The sequence below is a fragment of the Carlito syrichta genome, unplaced genomic scaffold, assembly GCF_000164805.1.
Source record: "Carlito syrichta isolate Samal-C Ts95f unplaced genomic scaffold, Tarsius_syrichta-2.0.1 Scaffold206543, whole genome shotgun sequence".
In the NCBI taxonomy this organism is placed as follows: Eukaryota; Metazoa; Chordata; class Mammalia; order Primates; family Tarsiidae; genus Carlito; species Carlito syrichta.
The window spans coordinates 17,395-37,473 of NW_007150639.1; the positions used below are offsets into that span (position 1 = coordinate 17,395).

General features: G+C 42.8%; 2 protein-coding genes across 4 annotated transcripts in view; both read left to right on the forward strand.

Moving 5' to 3' along the window:
- Window positions 1-4,440, forward strand: part of LOC103253184 (interferon-induced protein with tetratricopeptide repeats 1-like) — a 9,341-nt gene extending 4,901 nt beyond the window's left edge. The window contains exons 1-2 of one of the 2 annotated variants that reach the window (XM_008051620.1): window positions 1,092-1,102; window positions 2,733-4,440. In XM_008051620.1, coding sequence (XP_008049811.1) covers window positions 1,092-1,102; window positions 2,733-4,158 — 1,437 coding nt within the window. In that variant the 3' untranslated portion in view covers window positions 4,159-4,440. Of the gene's footprint in view, window positions 1-1,091; window positions 1,103-2,726 lie in introns of those variants that run through there. The other variant, XM_021709402.1, reaches the window with a different exon arrangement.
- Window positions 4,441-9,217: 4,777 nt separating this feature from the next.
- IFIT5 (interferon induced protein with tetratricopeptide repeats 5) lies at window positions 9,218-19,012 on the forward strand. Of its 2 annotated transcripts, XM_021709401.1 has the most exons (3): window positions 9,218-9,280; window positions 17,354-17,822; window positions 17,967-19,012. In XM_021709401.1, the coding sequence occupies exons 1-3, from the start codon at window positions 9,276-9,278 to the stop codon at window positions 18,795-18,797; spliced, it is 1,305 nt and encodes a 434-aa protein (XP_021565076.1). In that variant the 5' UTR covers window positions 9,218-9,275; the 3' UTR covers window positions 18,798-19,012. The 2 variants fall into 2 exon arrangements, with proteins under 2 accessions (XP_021565076.1, XP_021565075.1); XM_021709400.1 differs by having other exon boundaries at window positions 17,354-19,012.
- The last annotated feature ends 1,067 nt before the right edge of the window (window positions 19,013-20,079 follow it).

The following is a 20,079-nucleotide window of genomic DNA, read 5'->3' on the forward strand; positions in this document are numbered from 1 at the left end:
AATCCACTCACCTCAGTCTCCCAAGGCGCAGGATTACAGACTGAGCCACCGAGCCCGGCTTTGGTTTACCTTTATTTTATTTTCTTTCCGATCTGCTCTGGCTAGAACTTCTAGTACCATGTGCAAAGGAAGTGGTGAAGCTGGACATCCTTATTAGTTCCTGATCTTGGAGGAAAAACTTTCAGCTTTTCACCATTGAATATGATGCTAGCTATGGATTTTTCATTTATGGCCTTTGCTGTGTTGAGGTAGTTTCCTTGTATTAGTAGTCTGTTGAGTGTTTTTTTAAAATCATAAACTGGTGTTGAGTTTTGTCTACATGTCTTTTGGCATCAATTGAGATGATCGTATGATTTTCTCCTCCATTCTGTTCATGTGGTATTTTACAATGCGTTTTGTATGTTAAACTCCCTTTTTTAATGACAGTTTCCATTTACATGACATTCTTGAAATTATAGAGATGAAGAACAAATTAGTGGTTACCAAGGGCTATGGGGGACCAAGAGAGGAGGTGACAGGTGGGACCATAAATGTTTAGCATGGGGAGGATATAGTGAGAGACCAATTTCATATCTCTGTCAATGGTTCTATAGGTTTCCTCGCCTGAAAAAAGTGATGCAGAATTATACATACATTTGGTTGGACCGATGACAATGTTCTAGTTTTTGTTTTGTTTTGTTTTGAGTTTGAGTCTCACTCTGTCATCCAGGCCATGAGAGCAGTGGCACTCTCATGGCCACCGCAGCCTCAACCTGCTGAGTTCAGGTGAACCTTCCATCTTAGTCTTCCAAGTAGCTGGAACTACCAGCATGCACCAATATGCCTGTTTTTTTTGTTTTTTTTTTATAGAGATGAGGTCTCGCCAAGTTGCCCAGGTTGGTCTCGAACCCGTGGGCTCAGACAATCCTCTCACCTCAGCCTCCCAAAGAGCTGGAATTATAGGCGTGAACCACCATGCCCTACCCCAATTTTCTAGTTTTTATAAAGAATGAGGTCCTAAAATCAATAATGTTTCTTAAGGTTCTACATGCTCACTGATCTCTGTCCTAATTACCTCAGTATTAAGAAAAGAAATTCTCATATAACATGTAATGTGCTCTAAGTACTTTGCATTTATAGACTTACTGATCCTCACAAAACCCAGTGTGATAAATACCATTTGTTATCCCCTTTTTACAAGGGGGGCTGTGGAGCACAGAGTGCTTGCTTGGCTAGAAAGTGCTGGAGCCAGTGTATGAAGCCAAACAAACTACATTAACAGTTCATGAGTATTCTAAAACATAAAGGTTTCCAAAGTAAACCTAATAAGGGTACTCATTTCAAGGATAAGCACTAAAATATAGGGTGGTTTCTTGCTTTTTTTTTTTTTTGACAGCTTTTATATGTTTTTGTTTGGGGAATTTTTTCTTTCTTTCTTTCTTTCTTTTTTGAATCAAGTCAAAGTCTCACTCTGTTGTCCAGGCTGGAGTGCCATGGCACTCTTACAGCCACTGCAGTATCAACCTGCTGGGCTCAGGTGATCATTCCAACTCAGTCTTCCAAGTAGCTCGAACCACAGGCATGTGCCACTATGCCTGGCTGATTTTTTGACTTATTGTAGAGATGAGATTTCTTGTAGAGCTCACCTCTGCCTCCCAAAGTGCTGTGTTTACAGGCATGAGCCACAGCACCCAGGTGTTTTGTGAATTTTAACAAACTCCCTGATGCACCCAAATTTAGTGAACCACCATCAAAAGCAAAAGAAAATATCTGAAGCGTTTTTAGAAAGTGACAATTATTATATCTGGACACTAAGATGAAGATTCTGAAGGCATGAAATGGAGTTGGAAGATCTGGGTTCTTAAAAGGCCAAGTCTCTTCACCTCCCTGAGGTTCAGCTTTTCATATCTATACAATAGGGCTGACTTTAATGCCCATCAGTCTGGTTTCACACATTCTCACTGCTCAAGCGCAACAGAAGAGACACATCTTTGTAATGAGGGGCCAGGAGTAATCTTAAAGTCATCAGTCAGAACGTGTCACTCATCTGCCTGGAAACCTTCAATCATTTTCCACCGAGTTCCAGGTCAAAGCGAACTCCTTATTCTTGTTCCTAGGAATAAAACTTAGAAGATTTGGATCCTAAGTCCTTGGCTTCATCTGCCTCCATTCTCATCCTGCCCTCTCTTTCTCCACTCACAGGGGCCTTTGTTTCTTTTCCTTGACCTTGCTAAGTTTTTTCCTACTATTTGACCTTTGCATATGCTAGTCTCTCTGCCTGGAACACTCTACTCCAGACCTTCATAAGGTTTATTACCTCCTCATTTAGATCCATTCCATGATCCCATCTACATTTCTTTAAAGCACTTAACCTCCTTGGACAATCTTGCTTGTTGACTTATTTATGGTTGGCTTTGCCCACTAGGCTGTCAGCTTTAGAGAACCAGGCCCTTGTTTGCTTGTTCACAGGGTGTCCCTGGCATCCAGGGTAGTGCCTGGCAGGTATTTGGCACTCAGAAACTGTTCCATGACCAAACTCTTGCAGCCAGGCCATGTCTTCAAAATTATGGCGAACTTCCCAGCCTCCTCCCTGTCCTACCAAGACCCACAGGCTTAAAACTCACGCATCGAAGCCCCCAATACATTCCTTGCAGCAATGCCCACCAAGCCCCACAAAGTGTTTTATCTGACTATTATGTTTTGCCTGTTCCTCACCTAACCAAGGAAATCTGCTTTTGTTTTTACAGTAAAAGTGCTGATGATCATCAGATCAAGGATAGCCTGGAGCAGTTGAGATGTCACTTCACATGGGAGTTGCAAATTGAAGACAATGAAATGCCTGATTTAGAAAACAGGGCCTGGGACCAGATTGAGTTCCTAGACTCCAAGCAAAATGTGGGAATGCACAACCTACTGGCCTATGTGAAACACTTGAAAGGCCAGAATGAGGAAGCCCTGGAGAGCTTGACAGAGGCTGAAGACTTAATCCAGAGAGGACAAACCGATCAAGCAGATGTGAACAGTCTGGTGACCTGGGGCAACTTTGCTTGGGTGTATTACCACATGGGCAAGTTGACAGAAGCCCAGACTTACCTGGACAAGGTGGAGAACACTTGCAAGAAGTTTACAAGTCTTTTTCGCTATAGAATGGAGTGTCCTGAAGTGGACAGTAAGGAAGGATGGGCCTTACTGAAATGTGGAGGACAAAATTATGAACGGGCCAAGGCCTGCTTTGAAAAGGCTCTGGTAGTGGACCCTGACAACCCTGAATTCAGCGCCGGGTATGCAATCACCATGTATCGCCTGGATAACTTTAGATTAGTATCAAAGGGTCACAAGACATTGTCTCTGCAGCCCCTAGAACAGGCTCTCAAGCTAAATCCAGAAAATGTATATATTAAGGTTCTCCTTGCCCTGAAGCTTCAAGATTTAGGACGGACAGCTGAAGGAGAAAGGTACATTGAAGAGGGTCTGGACAGCACGTCTTCCCAGGCCTATGTCCTTCGATTTGCAGCCAAGTTTTACAGGAAAAAAGGCAGTCTGGATACAGCACTTCAGCTCTTAAAAAAAGCCTTGGAGGCCACACCCTCCTCCGCCCCCCTGCATCACCAGATAGGGCTTTGCTATAGGGCACAAATCATCCAAATTAAGGAAGCTACCAGCATGCGACCTAGAGGGCAAGATAGGGAAAAGATAGACAGATTTCGACATTCAGCCATATTTCATTTTGAATCTGCCGTGGAATTCAAGCCCACCTTTGAGATTGCTTATGTACACCTGGCAAAAATGTATGTAGAAGCAGGCAATTACAGAAAAGCTGAAGACACTTATCACAAAGTGCTACGCATGAAACCAGTAGTAGAAGAAACAATGCAAAACATACATTTCAGCTATGGCCAATTTCAGGAATTTCAAAAGAAATCTGAAGCCGATGCAATGATCCATTATTTAAAAGCAATACAAATAAAAAGGGCATCCATTATATGGGATAAAAGTATCTATTCTTTGAAGAAATTGGCTTTCAGGAAACTTCAGAGAAATGAATCAGACCTGGAAAGTTTGAGCCTCCTTGGGTTTGCTCACAAGATGAAAGGAAACCTGAATGAGGCACTGGAGTACTATGAAAAGGCTCTGAGACTGGCTGTTGACTGGGAGAACTCAGTGGGGCAGGATCCCTAGGCACCAAGAGAGTGGCCACTCGCACATTTCATTGAATTTTCGGTCAATATGTATTGTCCATCTTTTATGCTTGCTGCTTTCAGAAACACATTGTGTAATTCGCTGTAGTGATGTAATTTTTGAACGATTACTGAAATCTGATAAAATATTAGTTGTATTCAGAAAAGCAGGAAACAGAATGGTGTGCATGAGAAAGAGAAAACCATTTGTGTGGATGCTATTTAGTAGAAAAAAAGTTTGTTGGATCGATTTGTAGCAAATAAAATACTGAATATATACACACTGAAATGCTTTATTCATTTGTTTCATTGTGACATAAAAATGAAATCTGAAGCCACGACCTTCTGGACAGATGCTCTTGACCAAAGGAAACTCCAGAAAAACTTAAAAACTAAGTTTTCTGGCCATGACAATATGAGAGGTCAGCCACATGTCATGATATTCCCTCCCTTGCTAACTGCCTTTTTTTTTTTTTTTTTTTTTTGCTAAGAGTAGAACAGAAACCAACCTTGGAACAGAAAGAACAGAAGACTTGCTCATCCACTGACTTCAGCCAACCCCTGGCACAGCAGCTAGACTCCCCTTTTGCTGTTTCAGGGAGACAAGTGACCCACATTCCCTCCTTATAGATGACTGCCAACCACGTGGACTGGTTCTGGCTGATCCATGGAGGCTACATCCAGGGCATTTCTGTGTCCTCCAGTTTACCTTTTGACATACAGAGCCTAATATAACTGCATATGGATGTTAAGTCTCCAAGGTGAACATGGAACATATTTAACATGTGTGCTTGCTTACTATGGATGCACAGGACTTCCCCTCATAGCCTCTCCTATAACCTATTACATATGTATGTTCTAGCCCAGCTACCAAGCATAAAATCCTTGTACCACCCACCTTCCCTCAAAGTGCCTGTACCTGGGCTCTCCCCAGGCTCTGCCCCCAGGCTGCATGCCATAACCCTTTCTAAGAAATAAAATTCTCATTTTCAAACTTATAAATCTTGTGATTTAAGTCGACATTATCAGCAGATTGTTTTCATTGCTAGATACTGAACAGGAAGATATTTTTTCCAAACCTTACTGTTTGTAAGTAAGAGACAGTAAAATAAATATACAATCAATTAAAGGTCATCTCTTTCCATGAAGATATTTAAGTTTAATTCGATGTCAAATTGTTCCAAGGAATTTCTCTTGTTTCATGCCATTTTATTCAAAGTTCTGTTGATTAAGTCATTTGCTGATACTGATCTAGACAAGAATATGAAAAATAATCTCAGACACCAGCTGTAGCAATCACTTTTAATTATGAATAATCACATTTTTAAAAGACAATGCACAACAAATAGTATTGTTAGCAGGAAAAACATTATTGATTTTTCATTCTTGTATATTTTAAGGGAAGATGTATATCTTAGTTTCCTATTGTGGCTGTCACAAATTACCAGAAACTTAGTGACTTCAAACCTCTCAAATTTATTATCTTAGAGTTCTGTACGTCAGATGTTCAAAATGAGTTTCACTAGGCCAAAGTCAAAGTACTGAGACAGCTATGCTCCTCCAGAGTCTCTAGGGCAATGGTCGCCAGCCTTTTTGCCATCAGGGATTGTTTCGTGGAATACAATTTTTCCATGATCCAGGATGGGGGGATGGTTTGGGGATGATTCAAGTGTATTACATTTATTGTGCACTTTATTTCTATTATTACTACATTGTAATATATTATGAACTAATGAAATAGTATTTTGATTTGCATCTGCAGGCAATTGATTTATTATGGTTTCTGTGTAGTTCAACCTCACTGCTCATGTTAACCTGTATTTGCAGCCACTCCCCAGGGCTAGCATCACTGCCTCAGTTCCAACTCAGATACTCACCAGTCTCTTAAGTAGTGCGCAGACTAGAGCTCTCCCATGCACCATTCACAACAGAGTTCGCACTCCTATGAGAATCTAATGTCGCAGCTGACCTGACAGGAGGCGGAGCTCAGGTGGTAATGAGAGTGATGGGGAGCAGTTCGAAATACAGATGAAGTTTCACTTGCCTGCTTGCTGTTCACCTCCTGCTATGTGGCCCAGTTCCTTTCAGGCCACAGACAGTCAGCAGACTGTGACTCGGGGGCTGGGGACTCCTGGTCTAGGGGACACCCTTTGTTATGCCTTTTCCAACTTCTAGAGGCTGCCTTTATCTTTTGCTTGATGATTCATCTGTCTATCTTCAAAGCCAACACTGTAGCATCTTCAAATGTCTCTCTGCTTCCTTCTTCATGTGGCCTTCTCTCCCTCTGACTCTCTTGCCTATTTGTTTTTTTCTGTTTTTGTCAGAGTCTCACTCTTCACCTAGGCTGGAGGGCAATGGCATGATCATGGCTCACTGCTGCTTTGACCTCCTGGGCTCAGGCAATCTTTCAGCCTCCCTTGCAACTGGGAATACTAGGTGTGTGCCACCATAGCCTGCTAGTTTCTCTCTTTCCTTCCTTCTTTCCTTCCTTCCTTCCTCTCTTTCCTTCCTTCCTTCCTTCCTTCCTTCCTTCCTTCCTTCCTTCCTTCCTTCACATGAGGTCTTGATGTGTTGCCTAGATTGTTCTTGAACACCTGGGCTTAAGGAATCCTCTCACCTCAGGCTTCCTAAATGCTGAGATTACAGGCATGAGCCACCATGCCCACCCTCTTGCCTCTTTTTTTGAGTCAGAGTCTCACTGTTGCCCAGGCTGGAGTGCAGCCGGCTCACGGCCACCGCAGCCTCGCCCTGCTGGACTCAGGCGATTCTTCTGCCTCAGTCTTTCATGATGCTGGAAATACAGGCACATGCCACAAGGCCGTCTAATTTATTATTATTATTAATATTGTTGTTATTACTGTAAAGATGAGGTTTCGCCAAGTTGCCCAGTCTGGTCTTGAACCCTGGACTCAGGCAGACCTCTCGCCTCTGCCTTCCAAAGTGCTGGGATTACAGGCTTGAACCACCACCACACCTGGCCTTATCTCTTTCTTTTAAGAATTCTTGCAATTACACTAGGCTCACCTGGATAATCTTTGATAATCTCCCCACCCCCAAATCCTTAATTTAATAAGATCTGCAAGGTCCTTTTGTTATATAAAGTAATGTGTTCAATTTCTGGGGATTCGGCATAGACATTTTTTTTTCTTTTGAGTTGGAGTCTCTCACTCTGTCACCCAGGCTGGAGTCCAGTGGCACACTCAGGATCACCGCACCGCAGCTTCACCCTGCTGGGCTCAGGCGATCTTTCTGCCTCAGCCTTCCAAGTAGCTCAAACTACAGGTGTGCACCGCCACACCCTGCTAATTTTTTTATTTATTGTAGAGATAGGTCTCGCCAAGTTGCCCAGGCTGTTCTCAAACTCATGGGCTCAGGCAATTCTCTTACCTCAGCCTCTCAAAGTGCTGGGATTATAGGTGTGAGCCATCTTTAGCGGGCCATTATCTTGACTTACTACAGAACACCACAAGAAAATCTACACATTTTGGGCTTCCAATTCATTTTGTACCAATTATCTAATTATTATTATATTACAACTATTATGAATTTTTTAATATTTTGACTTCTTTTAGTATTGATTTCGTCTATTGTCCTTGAAACAGTAGGAGTGAGATTATAGCACATCTCAAATTAAATGCCAAATTCTCATTGGAAATACTTGATCTGTATTTAGATTTCATAAAATTTGCAACTAAAAAAAGATTTTCACCTAAGTTTTTTCAAATATTCTTTAAAGTTTTCTACTAAAAATGATCAGTTTTTAAACTTAGATTAAGTTAAAAATGAAGGTTCTTAATAGCTACGTGTGACTAGTGGTTTCTGTATTAGACAGTACAGCTACAAAACAAGCTGTAAAAAGTGATTGCCCTAAGTGAAGGATTTTAGGGGGTGGGGTTACCAGAAGCTCAGTAATAAAGATAGACAGTATTTTAGTGCAATATGTTTTTTTAAAATTAAAAATCAGTAGTAAAGACGAATGATGGACAGAATATTGAGGTTTTGAATACAGACATTAACTCCATAAAGATACGGTCCTTCAGCCGGGCGTGGTGGTGCATGCCTGTAGTTCTAGCTACTTGGAAGGCTGAGATGGAAGGATCCCCTGAGCCCAGCAGGTCGAGGCCACGGTGGCAGGGAGCATGCCACTGCCCTCCAACCTGGGCGACAGAGTGAGACTCTGACTCAAAAAGGGGTAAGGTCCTTGCCTATTTTATTGCTATATTGACAGTACTTTAAATGAAGTTTGTCTCTCACAGTGCTCAGTAAGATTTGTTGAATGAATGAATTCAGAGAGGAAAAAACTTTTAATGTGTGGGTATGTGGCATTAGATTAGATTCCCAATACCACTCCTATCTTTATTGGGATCTTATTACACAAAGCACCACTGGGAAGGTTATGGAAGAAAATCACTCACCTACAATTGTAGGTAGGAGTGTATAAAGCTATTTGGCAATCTACTAAAGGAATTAATTCAATGCTCTAAGTATCACCAATCTCTTGAAAAGAAAAATGTATCTTCATTTTAATCCCCAAATTTATCTACTTTAAACACATCCAACGGAAATAATAGCATAGGTGAAATGCATCGCAGCGTAATGCATCACAGTGTTGCTTGTTGAAACACGACTGGGATGGAAACAGGGACTTAGGATGTAGAAAGCTGGCAAGAACATTGCTGCCACTCTTACAACAAAAATGGGGTTGAACAATCTCAGTCCTTCTTTACTTAAAAAAAAAAAAAAGTTAACCAAGCAGCACGCACATTCAAAAAGCAGGTAAGAGCCAAGACCCAAGTGCAGAGAGAGGTCCAGTTGCAAATCCTACTCTGAACGACCCTAGGCTCTGCAAAGGTCTGGCTGCGGTTTCTCAGCCCTAGAGTTGAGTTTCGGTTTTTAGAGCTGGACTCGGAGCGCTGGAGGATCAGATTCGCTTTCCAGTTTCCTTTTCCTGCTCCGGAACCTCCTTTAACAAAGACCGGCTGCGCGGCGGGGTCCCAGCCTCGCCGAGTCCTGGCCGACGCTCGCGCATGCGCACACGCCCGCCCGCGCGCAGGCCCGGCTCTGGGGATCCAGCGAGGGCACCGCCGCCGCCCGGACGGCCCGCCGAGCGCCGCCACCATGAGGTAAGGGCTCTCCTCTGCCTCGCGTCCCAAGCCCCTCGTCGGCCTTTGTTTCAAGCCGGCCTTCTTTGATTCGTTTCCAACGTGGCGCCGCGGCCCTCCAAGGCGCCGAGCCCCCTAGCGCCCTGCAGCCCGGCGTCTGCGATGGGGACCCTCCCGGGGGTCCCGGCCCGGCCCGCGGCGTCGCAAGTCCGGCTTGTCCGGGAGGGGGACCCAACGGATGCTTCCCGGGCGTCCCCACCCTCCCGAGCTCCGAGGCGGGCGGGCCTGGGAGGAGGGCCCGGCCATGCGCCCCATCCAGGCGTCTGCGATGGGGACCGTCGGGGGCGTGTGCCAGCGACGCCCCCCGGAGGCCCGTCACCCCCTCGCCGGTCCCCAGCGGCTCCTCCCGGCCGCCTCATCGGTGATCCTGCAGGGTTCGCGGCCGCCGCCCCTGGAAAGCTTGTCCGCGCCTGCAGAGCCCCCACCTCCCCTGGCAGGGAGCCCCCCACAACGGTCGGTCCCGGCTGCTGCTGTGTGGCAAGGGTCTCCACGGGCCTGCCACGCGCCTCTCCTTCCAGCTGCCATCCCCTCGGGGGATGCGCCGCAAATGCCTGCCACTGCCATTTTGCCTTTCGGGTTTCTGGATCTGAGGCCTTTCCTTCCTGGGGGGAGGGGGCTTGAATCTTGATATCGCCTGCCTTTCTTACAGATGTTGGATGTGCGATGCCTTTGTACCACGCACAGGTTGTTATTGTTCCACCCAGTGTGTTGTTTCATGAGGATTTCTTTCTCTGTCTCCTGCTCATTTAGCATGGAGAGGTCCTTCTCTTACTACCCATCTTGAATCCCCAGAGGCTAGCGCGTGTATCCCTTGCACGTGGCTAGTGAACCATCTGCATTTAATGAGTTGGGGACTGAGAGGTTAAGATGTGGGGCTCTCAAAGCAGGTAGTTCTTTGTTCTTAATCTGGACTCCGAGCACCTACTAGTAGGGTTGACCCGAAGGAAAGTTTCTTAAACTGTGAGTCTGTTTTGTTAATCTGTAAAAAATTAATGGCATCCATCTCTTGGGACTATGGAAAGGGTTAATTGTTCAGCACATAATACTTGCACAATAAATGTTAAGTATTATCATTATTATAAAGTAAATACGTTTCAGTGACTCACATCGAATATCTGTATGAAAAGAGGGAGATGAGAAACCAGGAAGGGACTTGAAGAAACAATCGGGAAAAGGGGGTGAAGGTATGTACAGGATGGGTGGAAGAGGTTTCTTCCCTATTGAGAACTGCCTTCCAAGGACGATGAAAGACTGCTTCCTCCTAGTGAAATAACAGAATTCTCAAAGATAAATTTTGCCTGTTCAGATGCAATAGCCTCTCTCTGTCAGCTTCCCAGAGACAAAGTTTAAAAATGGAGTAGCCAGAATTTAAATAGTAAAACTTTTCATGGTGTCCACTTGTGTATAATTTCCACAGAGCATGGGGAAAGCACTCCAGTGCTTGATGGAATGTCTCTTTGAGAGATCTCACAGTCACATTCATAATACATGAGCAGTCCTCCTCATCTTTCTTGGGCTGGGCTGGTAGAGACCTTCAGAACTGAGGCAGATGTTTGTTTTACTCTGTGATGGAGCCTGGGCCCAGCGAGGCCACATCATCGTGGATTGGGGCAGGCAGTAAGAGATTGACATGTCTTGCCCCTGCACAGTTACACCAGAGAAAGGAACTAATACCAAGAGACAGTCGTATCAGGTTTCCCAGTCAGGATCACAGAAAACAGCCCCAAACCTTTTTTCAAAATCCAAACACTGAGGCAGGCAGAAAGCTTGCCAAGGTATAAAGCAAGTGGGAAAGTTTGGAGTCATTAGCTGAAAGGAAGGAACTGGCAGGAATTTCCTCATCTGGAATCCAGGTGCCTTTTATGCTAGGCCTGAACCTCTGAGCCGGATATACCAGAAGCTGGCAGTATATAACTGCATTCATTCATTCAAAAAACATTTACAGGCATGCATTGTTTAACTGTGGGAATTCATTTGAGGAATGTGTTGTTAGGTGATTTTGCAGTCGTGCAAACATCATAGAGTTCTTATAAAAGCCTAGATGGGACAGCCTACACCGTACATGGGCTATCCAGCTACATACCCAAACCTATACAACATGGTACTGTACTGATTATTCAGGCAGCTGTTAACAAGATAGTATTTGTGTATCGAAACATAGAAAAGACACGGTAAAAATACAGCCTTAAACATCTTACAGGACCACCATCTTACGTGCAGTCCTCTGTTGACCTCCATGCCATTATGCAGCACATGACTGTTTTTCTTTCTTATTATTTTTTTTGAGTCGGAGTCTCACTCTGTCACCCAGACTGGAGTGCAGTGGCAAGCTCATGGCCACCACAGCCTTGACCTGCTGGGCTCAGGTGATCCTTCCGCCTCAGCCTTCCAAGTAGCTGGAACTACGGGCATGCGCCACCATGGCTTGTTCTTTGATTTATTGTAGAGACGAGCGAGGTCTCACCAAGTTGCCCAGGCTAGTCTTGAATCCCTGAGCTCAGGCAATCTTCTCGCCTCAGCCTCCCCAAGTGCTGGGATTATAGGCTGAGCCACCACGCCCAGTCCAAACATAACATAACTGTTTTTCGTGAGCTTCTGTTATGCACCTGGCATCATATGTGCTGGGATCAGAGATAAAAAGATAAATAAGAATAAGGTTTCTATTCTCATGGAACTTATATTTAATGGGGGAAATAGACAAACAGTAGATAAGGGAGTAAATAACAAAATTCAGAAACTGATAAGAGCTATAAGAAAAATAAAACAGCAGTGGGCTAAAGAGTGAGCTAAATTGGAGGGGGCTATTTTAGATGACTCTGCTACAGACAGCCTCGTAGGTAGGGAATATTTGAGCAGAGTTACAGGGAAGCTAGTTATGCAGAGATTTGGGAGCAGACCATATCACGTAAGTAAGAACAACAGGTATAAACGTCCTTGAACGTTATTTGCTTGAGATAGAAAGATGGTCAGTATATCTAAATCACGGTGAGCAAGGGGGAGAAGAGTAGGAGAGAAGTTTGGATGGGTGGGTAAGGCCAGCACCCTGTAGGACATGACAAAGGGTGGGTTTTAAGCAGGAGAGTGACATCATCTGGTTTACATTTTCAAAAGTTTCCTGGTACCATTTGGAGAATGGATCATAGGGGATAAGAGAGGAAGTAGGGCGACCAGATTTTTGCCCCAGCTCAAAGAAAGATAGATGTGGTTTAGATTAGGAAAATACAATCACTCTCCAGCTATGTCTCTGTTTCTCTATTCCCTTCATGGTAAAATGTCTTGAAAGAGTGGTTTATACTCTTCTCATTGCCCCCGCCACCCACTCCAGTGATGTTTTCATCCCTACCATTCTATCAAACCTCTCTTATCAAGGTCCCCTGCAACTCTCCTGCCAAAACAACGATCTCTGTGCTGTCCTTATTAGAATCATTTTACATGTTGCATATTCATTCCTTCATTGCTTTCTTGAAATAAACACTTTCTTCCTTAGGCTTCCATTATACCTGGTAATTTTTGTCTTTCTTACTTCACAGAATATTCTTTCTTGATCTTCTTTCCTGGGCCTTCTACTCCCTTGATCTGGAGTGTCTTAACAGCTCCGTTTGAGGCCTTCTTGTCCATCTGTGCTCATTCCTTAGGTAGACTCATTCTAGATCTTACAGTTTTCAAGTTCAAATGTATGCCAGTGACTCCCAGATTTATATCCCTGGTACTACACTCCTCCATATCGCCAGGATTTTCTTTATTTATATTATCTTACTTGATACTTGACATTTTCACTTGAATGTCCAATAAGCATCTCACAATTAACGTTTCCACACAGCCCTCTGTATCTATCCACTTTAGTTCCTGAAGTCAGAAGTTTAGGCATCATCCTTGACTCCCTCTTTACTCGCCACCTTTTCCACACCCAATCCATCAGAAAGACTTGTCACCTCTGCCTCCAAAATCTGCCCATCCAGTTCTCACTAACCCTCTACTGCAACCCTATTAGAAGCTTGCACCATTTCTCCTTGGATTCTTTCAATAGCTGCTTTCATAGTTCTTTCAGGGAGACTTATTCTGACTTATCCCAATTAAAACGGAACTATCAGATGCCCTGTCAGCCTCCTGTTTCCATTTCCAGCTTTATTTATATTCTAGCACTTATCATCTCACATACTCTGTATTTTTTTTTTTTTATGCACACTCTACCCTTCTGTTAGAATGTAAGCTGCATGCTGTCAGGATTTTCTCCTGTTTTGTTCACTGCTTTAACTGCAACAGTACCCTGCATATATTAGGCTCTCAGTAAATGTTTTTTGGATACATAACTGTAACTTCCCCATCTTTTCCTTTCTTTTTAAGATGAATGGTAAATTTATTAAAGAAATGAATCCAGAGGCAGAGAACCCACATGCATCACTGGGGTTTCCATTGGAAAATAAAAGCTGGTTTGTTGAAATGACAGAGTAGGCCACTCCGTAGGCAGAGCAGCCTAGGCCGGCCTGTAGGAAGAACAGCTCCCATCTTGTCCTGTCTCTTTTGATCATTGATCTTCTATCATCCGTTCTCCACAAAGCAGCCAGAGAGATTTTTAAAAACTAGGTGAGGGCAACTCATTCGGGTCCCCTCCCACTGTGGGAGCTTTCCTATCCTCTCAATAAATCCTGCTAAAAAACAAACAAACAAACAAAAACAACCAGGTGAAACATTATCATTTTCCTACATTTAAATCTTCCTGCAATTGCTTCCCATTGCAAAATTTACATTTCTCATCATGGCCCATCAGGGCCTGTGTGATCTGCATGGCCTGTCTGCTTCTCCACCTCGCTTCCCGCTTCTCTCTCTTTTTTTTTTTTTTATTTTTCTTCATCCACACTGTTCTTCCTTCTGTCCTTGAACACGAAGTTTGTTCCCACATCAGGACCTTTGCACTTGGCGGTCCCTCAGCCCAGACTTGGGTGTCTCAGCCTCAGCACTATGGATATTTGGGACTGGATAATTCTTTGTTGTTGGGGGCCGGCTTGTGCACTGTAGGATGTTTAGCAGTATTCCTGCCTTCAACCCAATGAATACCAGGAACATTTCTTCAGGGGCGACAACCAAAGTTGTCTCCAGACATAACCAGATGTCTCCTGGGAGTTCAGATCACCCTGGTTGAGAAGCACTGGCTTGGATCACTCTGCATCAGGTCTTTCATGACTGCCTTCTTTTCATATTGAGATCTGACTCGGTCAGGGCTGTTTCCTGCGGACTGAAGTCCCCTCAACACCACCCCTCAGTCCTATTATGCTGTTCTTTTGGAGACCTCCTCTTGGCCAAGGGGACTCCAGAGAGGCTTTGTTATTTGTTCTTAGCACTTATTACTTCTGGAATTATGAAGTTAACATAAAGATCAAATTCTTTAAAATATTTTAAAGAGGTTTATTCTGAGCCAATAAGAGTGACTGTCGCCTGGCAAAAAACACAACCTCAAGGAGTCCTGAGATGGTGCACCCCAGAAAGTTGGATTGCAGTTTGTTTTTACACATTTTTAGGGAGGCAGTAGTTACAGCTAAAGATATAAATCAGTACACAGAAGGCAAATATTGGTTCAGCCCCAAAAGGCAGGGTATCCTAAAGTAAGGGCTTATAAGTCATAGGTAGATTCAGAGATTCTTTAATCTGCAATTGGTTAAAGGAACAAAACTTTGCCTAAAAGTTTGGAATTAGCAGAAAGGAATGTTTAAGTTAAGGATGCCGTGTCACAGTCAGCCACAACATGACCTGTTTAGCAAGACTCATGATCTGTAGGCATGACTTAACTCTTGTCATGCATGACTGTAGGTCTTGTTTCTAATTTTGTATCTTACAGCTACAAAAAAAAGAGTCTGTTTGACTCTTATAACCGCTATTTTAACATTAAAGCTCGTCAGTTGTGCCTAGACTAAAAAAGGAAGCAAGTATAAAAGGGTATGCCAACCTCCCTTCCCGTCATAGCTGGGAACTCGGGTTTTTGGGGTTTTCTGTGTTTTTTTTAGGCAGGGTTTTACTCTGTTGCCCAGGCTAGAGTATAGTGACACAATCACAACTCACCACAGCCTCTCTCTTCTGGGCTCAAACAATCCTTTTGCATCAGCCTCCTGAGTAGCTGGGAGTACAGGTGTGCGCCACTATGCCCAGCTAATATTTTGACTTTTTGTAGAGATGAGGTCTTGCTATGTTGCCCAGACTGGTCTTAAACTCCTAGCCTCAAGTCATCCTCCTACCTCAACCTCCCAAAGTACTGGGATTACAGGTATGAACCACCACACCCAACCTCAGTTTTTAAGGGGTCTCTGGGGACCCCTTGGCCAAGAGAAGGTCTTTTCAGTCAGTGAGGGACTTAGGATTTTATTTTTAGATTACATATTGTCCATTGATGATTTACATGTTTATTTTATGTCAGCTCCTCTTGTACACTCTCCCAGAATGGAATCACCATGAAGAAAGGACCTTTTTCTATCTTTTCCACTGCTGTATCCACTATAATAGAATACTGCCTGGCATGCATGGCATGAGGGGATCAATAAATGCTTATTGATAGAAATATTACCATAGTTACCCATATACATGTATATACATATTTATATTATGCATACAGGGGAAGGTCCTGTATGTATAATAAGGGAAGTACGCGCACACACACACACACAGCCTCTTCCCAGGAACTTGTAAAGATAACAACTAGCAACTCCAAACTTAAAATTCTGCCAATCTAAAATTTTTATGTGGAAGAGAGAGAGTTCCAGCAGAGTTGCATTTCAGCAAAATTAAATTCTAATTGGACTATTTGAATAAATCACTGGGTCCAGGGAACCACTGGGATATCCTGTGCCTTCCCACAGACTGGGGTGAGGGTGGACTGCTGCATCCCAATGTTATTCAAAAGATCTTGCCCATAAGTTTCTCAGAAACAAATAACTATTTCATATCCCTTCCTTCACCCTTCATCTTCCTAGTTTCAGAGAGTTTCTCCAGTGGCCCCTGCAGAGATTACATTGTGCCTGGCCCAAGGGGTGCTCAACAATTATTTCTTAAAGTGAGAGCAGTGATAAATTAGTAGTAGGTATTAGACTTTATTGTTGCCCACAGCCCCAAGAGTCACAAGGACATGGCACTCACATTAAAACCTACTGAGCTTCCTTTTTTTTTCCTTTTCCCCATCTTTCTCTTTATCTGTTACTCTCCTTTCATCTGTCTCAGACTTATACTTTTTCCCTTCTCTTGGCATACCTATTCCTTTGTGTTTCTGTGCTTTTTCTCTGTTGAATCTTTCTTTCTCTGCAAAAATGATATATTTGTGTGGCTTCTCTGTCCCCTCCAATTTACTTCTTTTTCTTATTTCTCACCTCTTATTCTCTCCCTTCACTACTCATAATTTATTTATTTATTTATTTTTATTTTTTGAGTTGGAGTCTCACTCTGTCGCCCAGGCTGGAGTGCAGTGGTACACTCACAGCCACCGCAGCCTTGACCTGCTGGACTCAGGCGATCCTTCCATCTCAGCCTTCCAAGTAGCTGGAACTATAGGCACACGCAACCACGCCTGGCTAATTTTTTGATATATTGTAGAGAGGAGGTCTCACCAAGTTGCCCAGGCTGGTCTCGAATCCATGGGCTCAGGCAATCCTCTCACCTCGGCCTCCCAAAGTGCTGGGATTATAGGCTTGAGCCACCGTGTCCGGCACTACTCTTAATTTAGAAATGGATTTTTTATATTGATTATTGAATGTGGATATACTCATTCCTGATTTTCAAGCATTTAGTGATGGCCAAAAGGAAACAGATACACCTGTACCATAGGAAGCCCTGTCATCCCTCCAGAACTGGTATAAATAGTGAGAATGTAAATGAAATATCTCTAGGATTGCACACAAGAGAAACTAGTATAAAACTATGGGAACTTAGTGCTTCAACTGTGAGATAAAATAAGGAATAAAATTGGTTGATATGCAAATAATAGTATCTAAAGTTTAGAAAATTAATTATTTCTTTTATTTCTTCAAATATTAAAAATGATTTTATCTTTAACAGTGAAGTTCCTGAGGATACCTTGAAGGCCATTCTGTTGGAGTTAGAATGCCACTTTACATGGAATTTACTTAAGGAAGACATTGATCTGTTGGATGTGGAAGATACCATTGGACAACAGCTTGAATTTCTTACCACAAAATCCAGACTTGCTCTTTATAACCTGTTGGCCTACGTGAAACACCTAAAAGGCCAAAATAAAGATGCCCTAGGGTGCCTGGAACAAGCAGAGGAAATAATCCAACGAGAACACTCAGACGAAGAAGAAGTAAGAAGCCTGGTCACTTGGGGAAACTATGCCTGGGTGTATTATCACATGGACCAGCTTGAAGAATCTCAGAAGTATGTAGACAAGGTAGGGAACGTCTGCAAGAAATTATCCAGTCCTTCTGACTACAAGTTGGAGCGTCCTGAGATTGACTGTGAGAAAGGGTGGGCACTGTTGAAATTTGGAGGTAAGTATTACCAAAAGGCTAAAGCAGCTTTTGAGAAGGCTCTGGAAGCAGAGCCTGACAATCCAGAATTTAACATCGGCTATGCCATCACAGTGTATCGGCTGGATGATTCTGACAGAGAGGGTTCTATCAAGAGCTTTTCTCTGGGGCCTCTGAGGAAGGCTGTTACCCTGAACCCAGATAACACCTACATCAAGGTTTTCCTGGCACTGAAGCTTCAAGATGTACACGCAGAAGCTGAAGGGGAAAAGTATATTGAAGAAATCCTGGACCAGATATCGTCTCAGCCTTACGTCCTTCGCTATGCAGCCAAATTCTACAGGAGAAAAAATTCCTGGGACAAAGCTCTCGAACTGTTAAGAAAGGCCTTAGAGGTGACGCCAACCTCTTCTTTCCTGCATCACCAGATGGGACTTTGTTACAGGGCACAAATGATCCAAATCAAGAAGGCCACACGCAACAGACCTAAAGGGAAGGAGAAACTGAAGGTTGAGGAGCTGATTACCTCCGCCATATTTCACTTCAAAGCAGCTGTGGAACGAGACTCTATGTTTGCATTTGCCTACACGGACCTGGCCAACATGTATGCTGAGGGAGGCCAGTACAGCAATGCTGAGGACATTTTCCAGAAAGCCCTCCGTCTGGAGAACATAACTGATGATCACAAGCATCAGATCCACTACCACTATGGCCGCTTTCAGGAATTTCACCGTAAATCAGAAAATACTGCTATCCATCATTATTTAGAAGCCTTAAAGGTCAAGGACAGGTCATCCCTACGCACCAAACTGACAAGTGCTCTGAAGAAATTGGCTACCAAGAGACTTTGTCACAATGCTTTAGATGTGCAGAGTTTGAGTGCCCTTGGGTTTGTTTACAAACTCGAGGGAGAAAAGAGGCAGGCTGCTGAGTACTATGAGAGGGCTCAAAAGATAGATCCGGAAAATGCAGAGTTTCTCAATGCTCTCTGCGAACTCCGACTTTCCATTTAAATATGTACCCTAGGAAATTAGTGCTAAACTTTTCCCTCCATTTTGCTGTCTTCTATTTTTGTTTATTGTTTTAATCCATTGTTCATTATAGAGCCAGTTTTTATTAAGTGGTTATTATGTACTAGACATTATGCTAAATACTCCATATGTATATTGTGATGGATTTTTGCTGATTTTTAAAAATTAAAATACTATAATCCATTGAGAAACAGCAATATCATGGCTATTCTGACTTTTAAAAACGGCATGTCTATTATAACTTTATACCCTTTATCTCTGCTGTTTACAATAATTTGCAGATTAAATTTTGGCCAAGTTCCCATATTGCTTACTTAATAAGTAGAATACTGCATAAACCTTTGATGCCTATCAGGAACATTCTTTAAGGACTACGAAATTATATTAATTGAACTCTTAACTATGTAGCTTGCAAATGACAGAACTTTCCAGAGGTTATAGGTTTTGACCTTGTTGAGGATATTTAACTTTCCATCCAACAGTCACCTAAAGAATCTTTATTGGAAAAAAAAGTTCATAAGAACAAGAAGTTTGTCATCTCTCAGAAGGAAAAAAAAACTACTACAGGAGAAAAAAGATTTCTTCAAATTTTAAGTAAAATAGGACTGCAGGGATCCATGAAAAATCAGAAGTATCATATCCCCAAATGTTTATTAAGTAACTACAGATAATAGTGAAAAAAAATGAATAATGAAAAATCATTAGTCTCAAGTTCTGTTTTAACTAGAAAACTAAATCTACACTGAATCAAAATTGAATTAATTTTATGCTTCCAATTAAAATTACAGTACTTTTAGGTTAAAAGTATTGAGATAGAAAGCAGATCATTTGAGAAATTGAGAGAAATGGTAAACAAAAGGATAAAATAAATGTTCCTAACCTACATCCCTAGATTACCAAGATTTCAGTGTTTTTGTTATAAGTCTGGGCTTTGTATTTTATATCCTCCGTTTCTGACCTGTGGTTAATTGTTTTATTATTTCTTTTCTTTTTTATTTTATTTTTTACTTTTGAGATTCACTCTGTTGCCCAGGCTGGGATGCAGTGGCATGATCACAGCTCACCACAGCAACAGCTTCCTGGGCTCAGGCAATCCTTCCACTTCAGCTTCCCGAGTAGCTGGGACTACAGGCATGTGCGACCACAACTGGCTAATTTTTTGATTTTGCATAGAGATGAGGTTTCACTATGTTGCCTAGACGGGTCTCAAACTCTTGGGCTCAAGTGGTCTTTCTGTCTTGACCTCCCAAAGTGCTGGGATTAC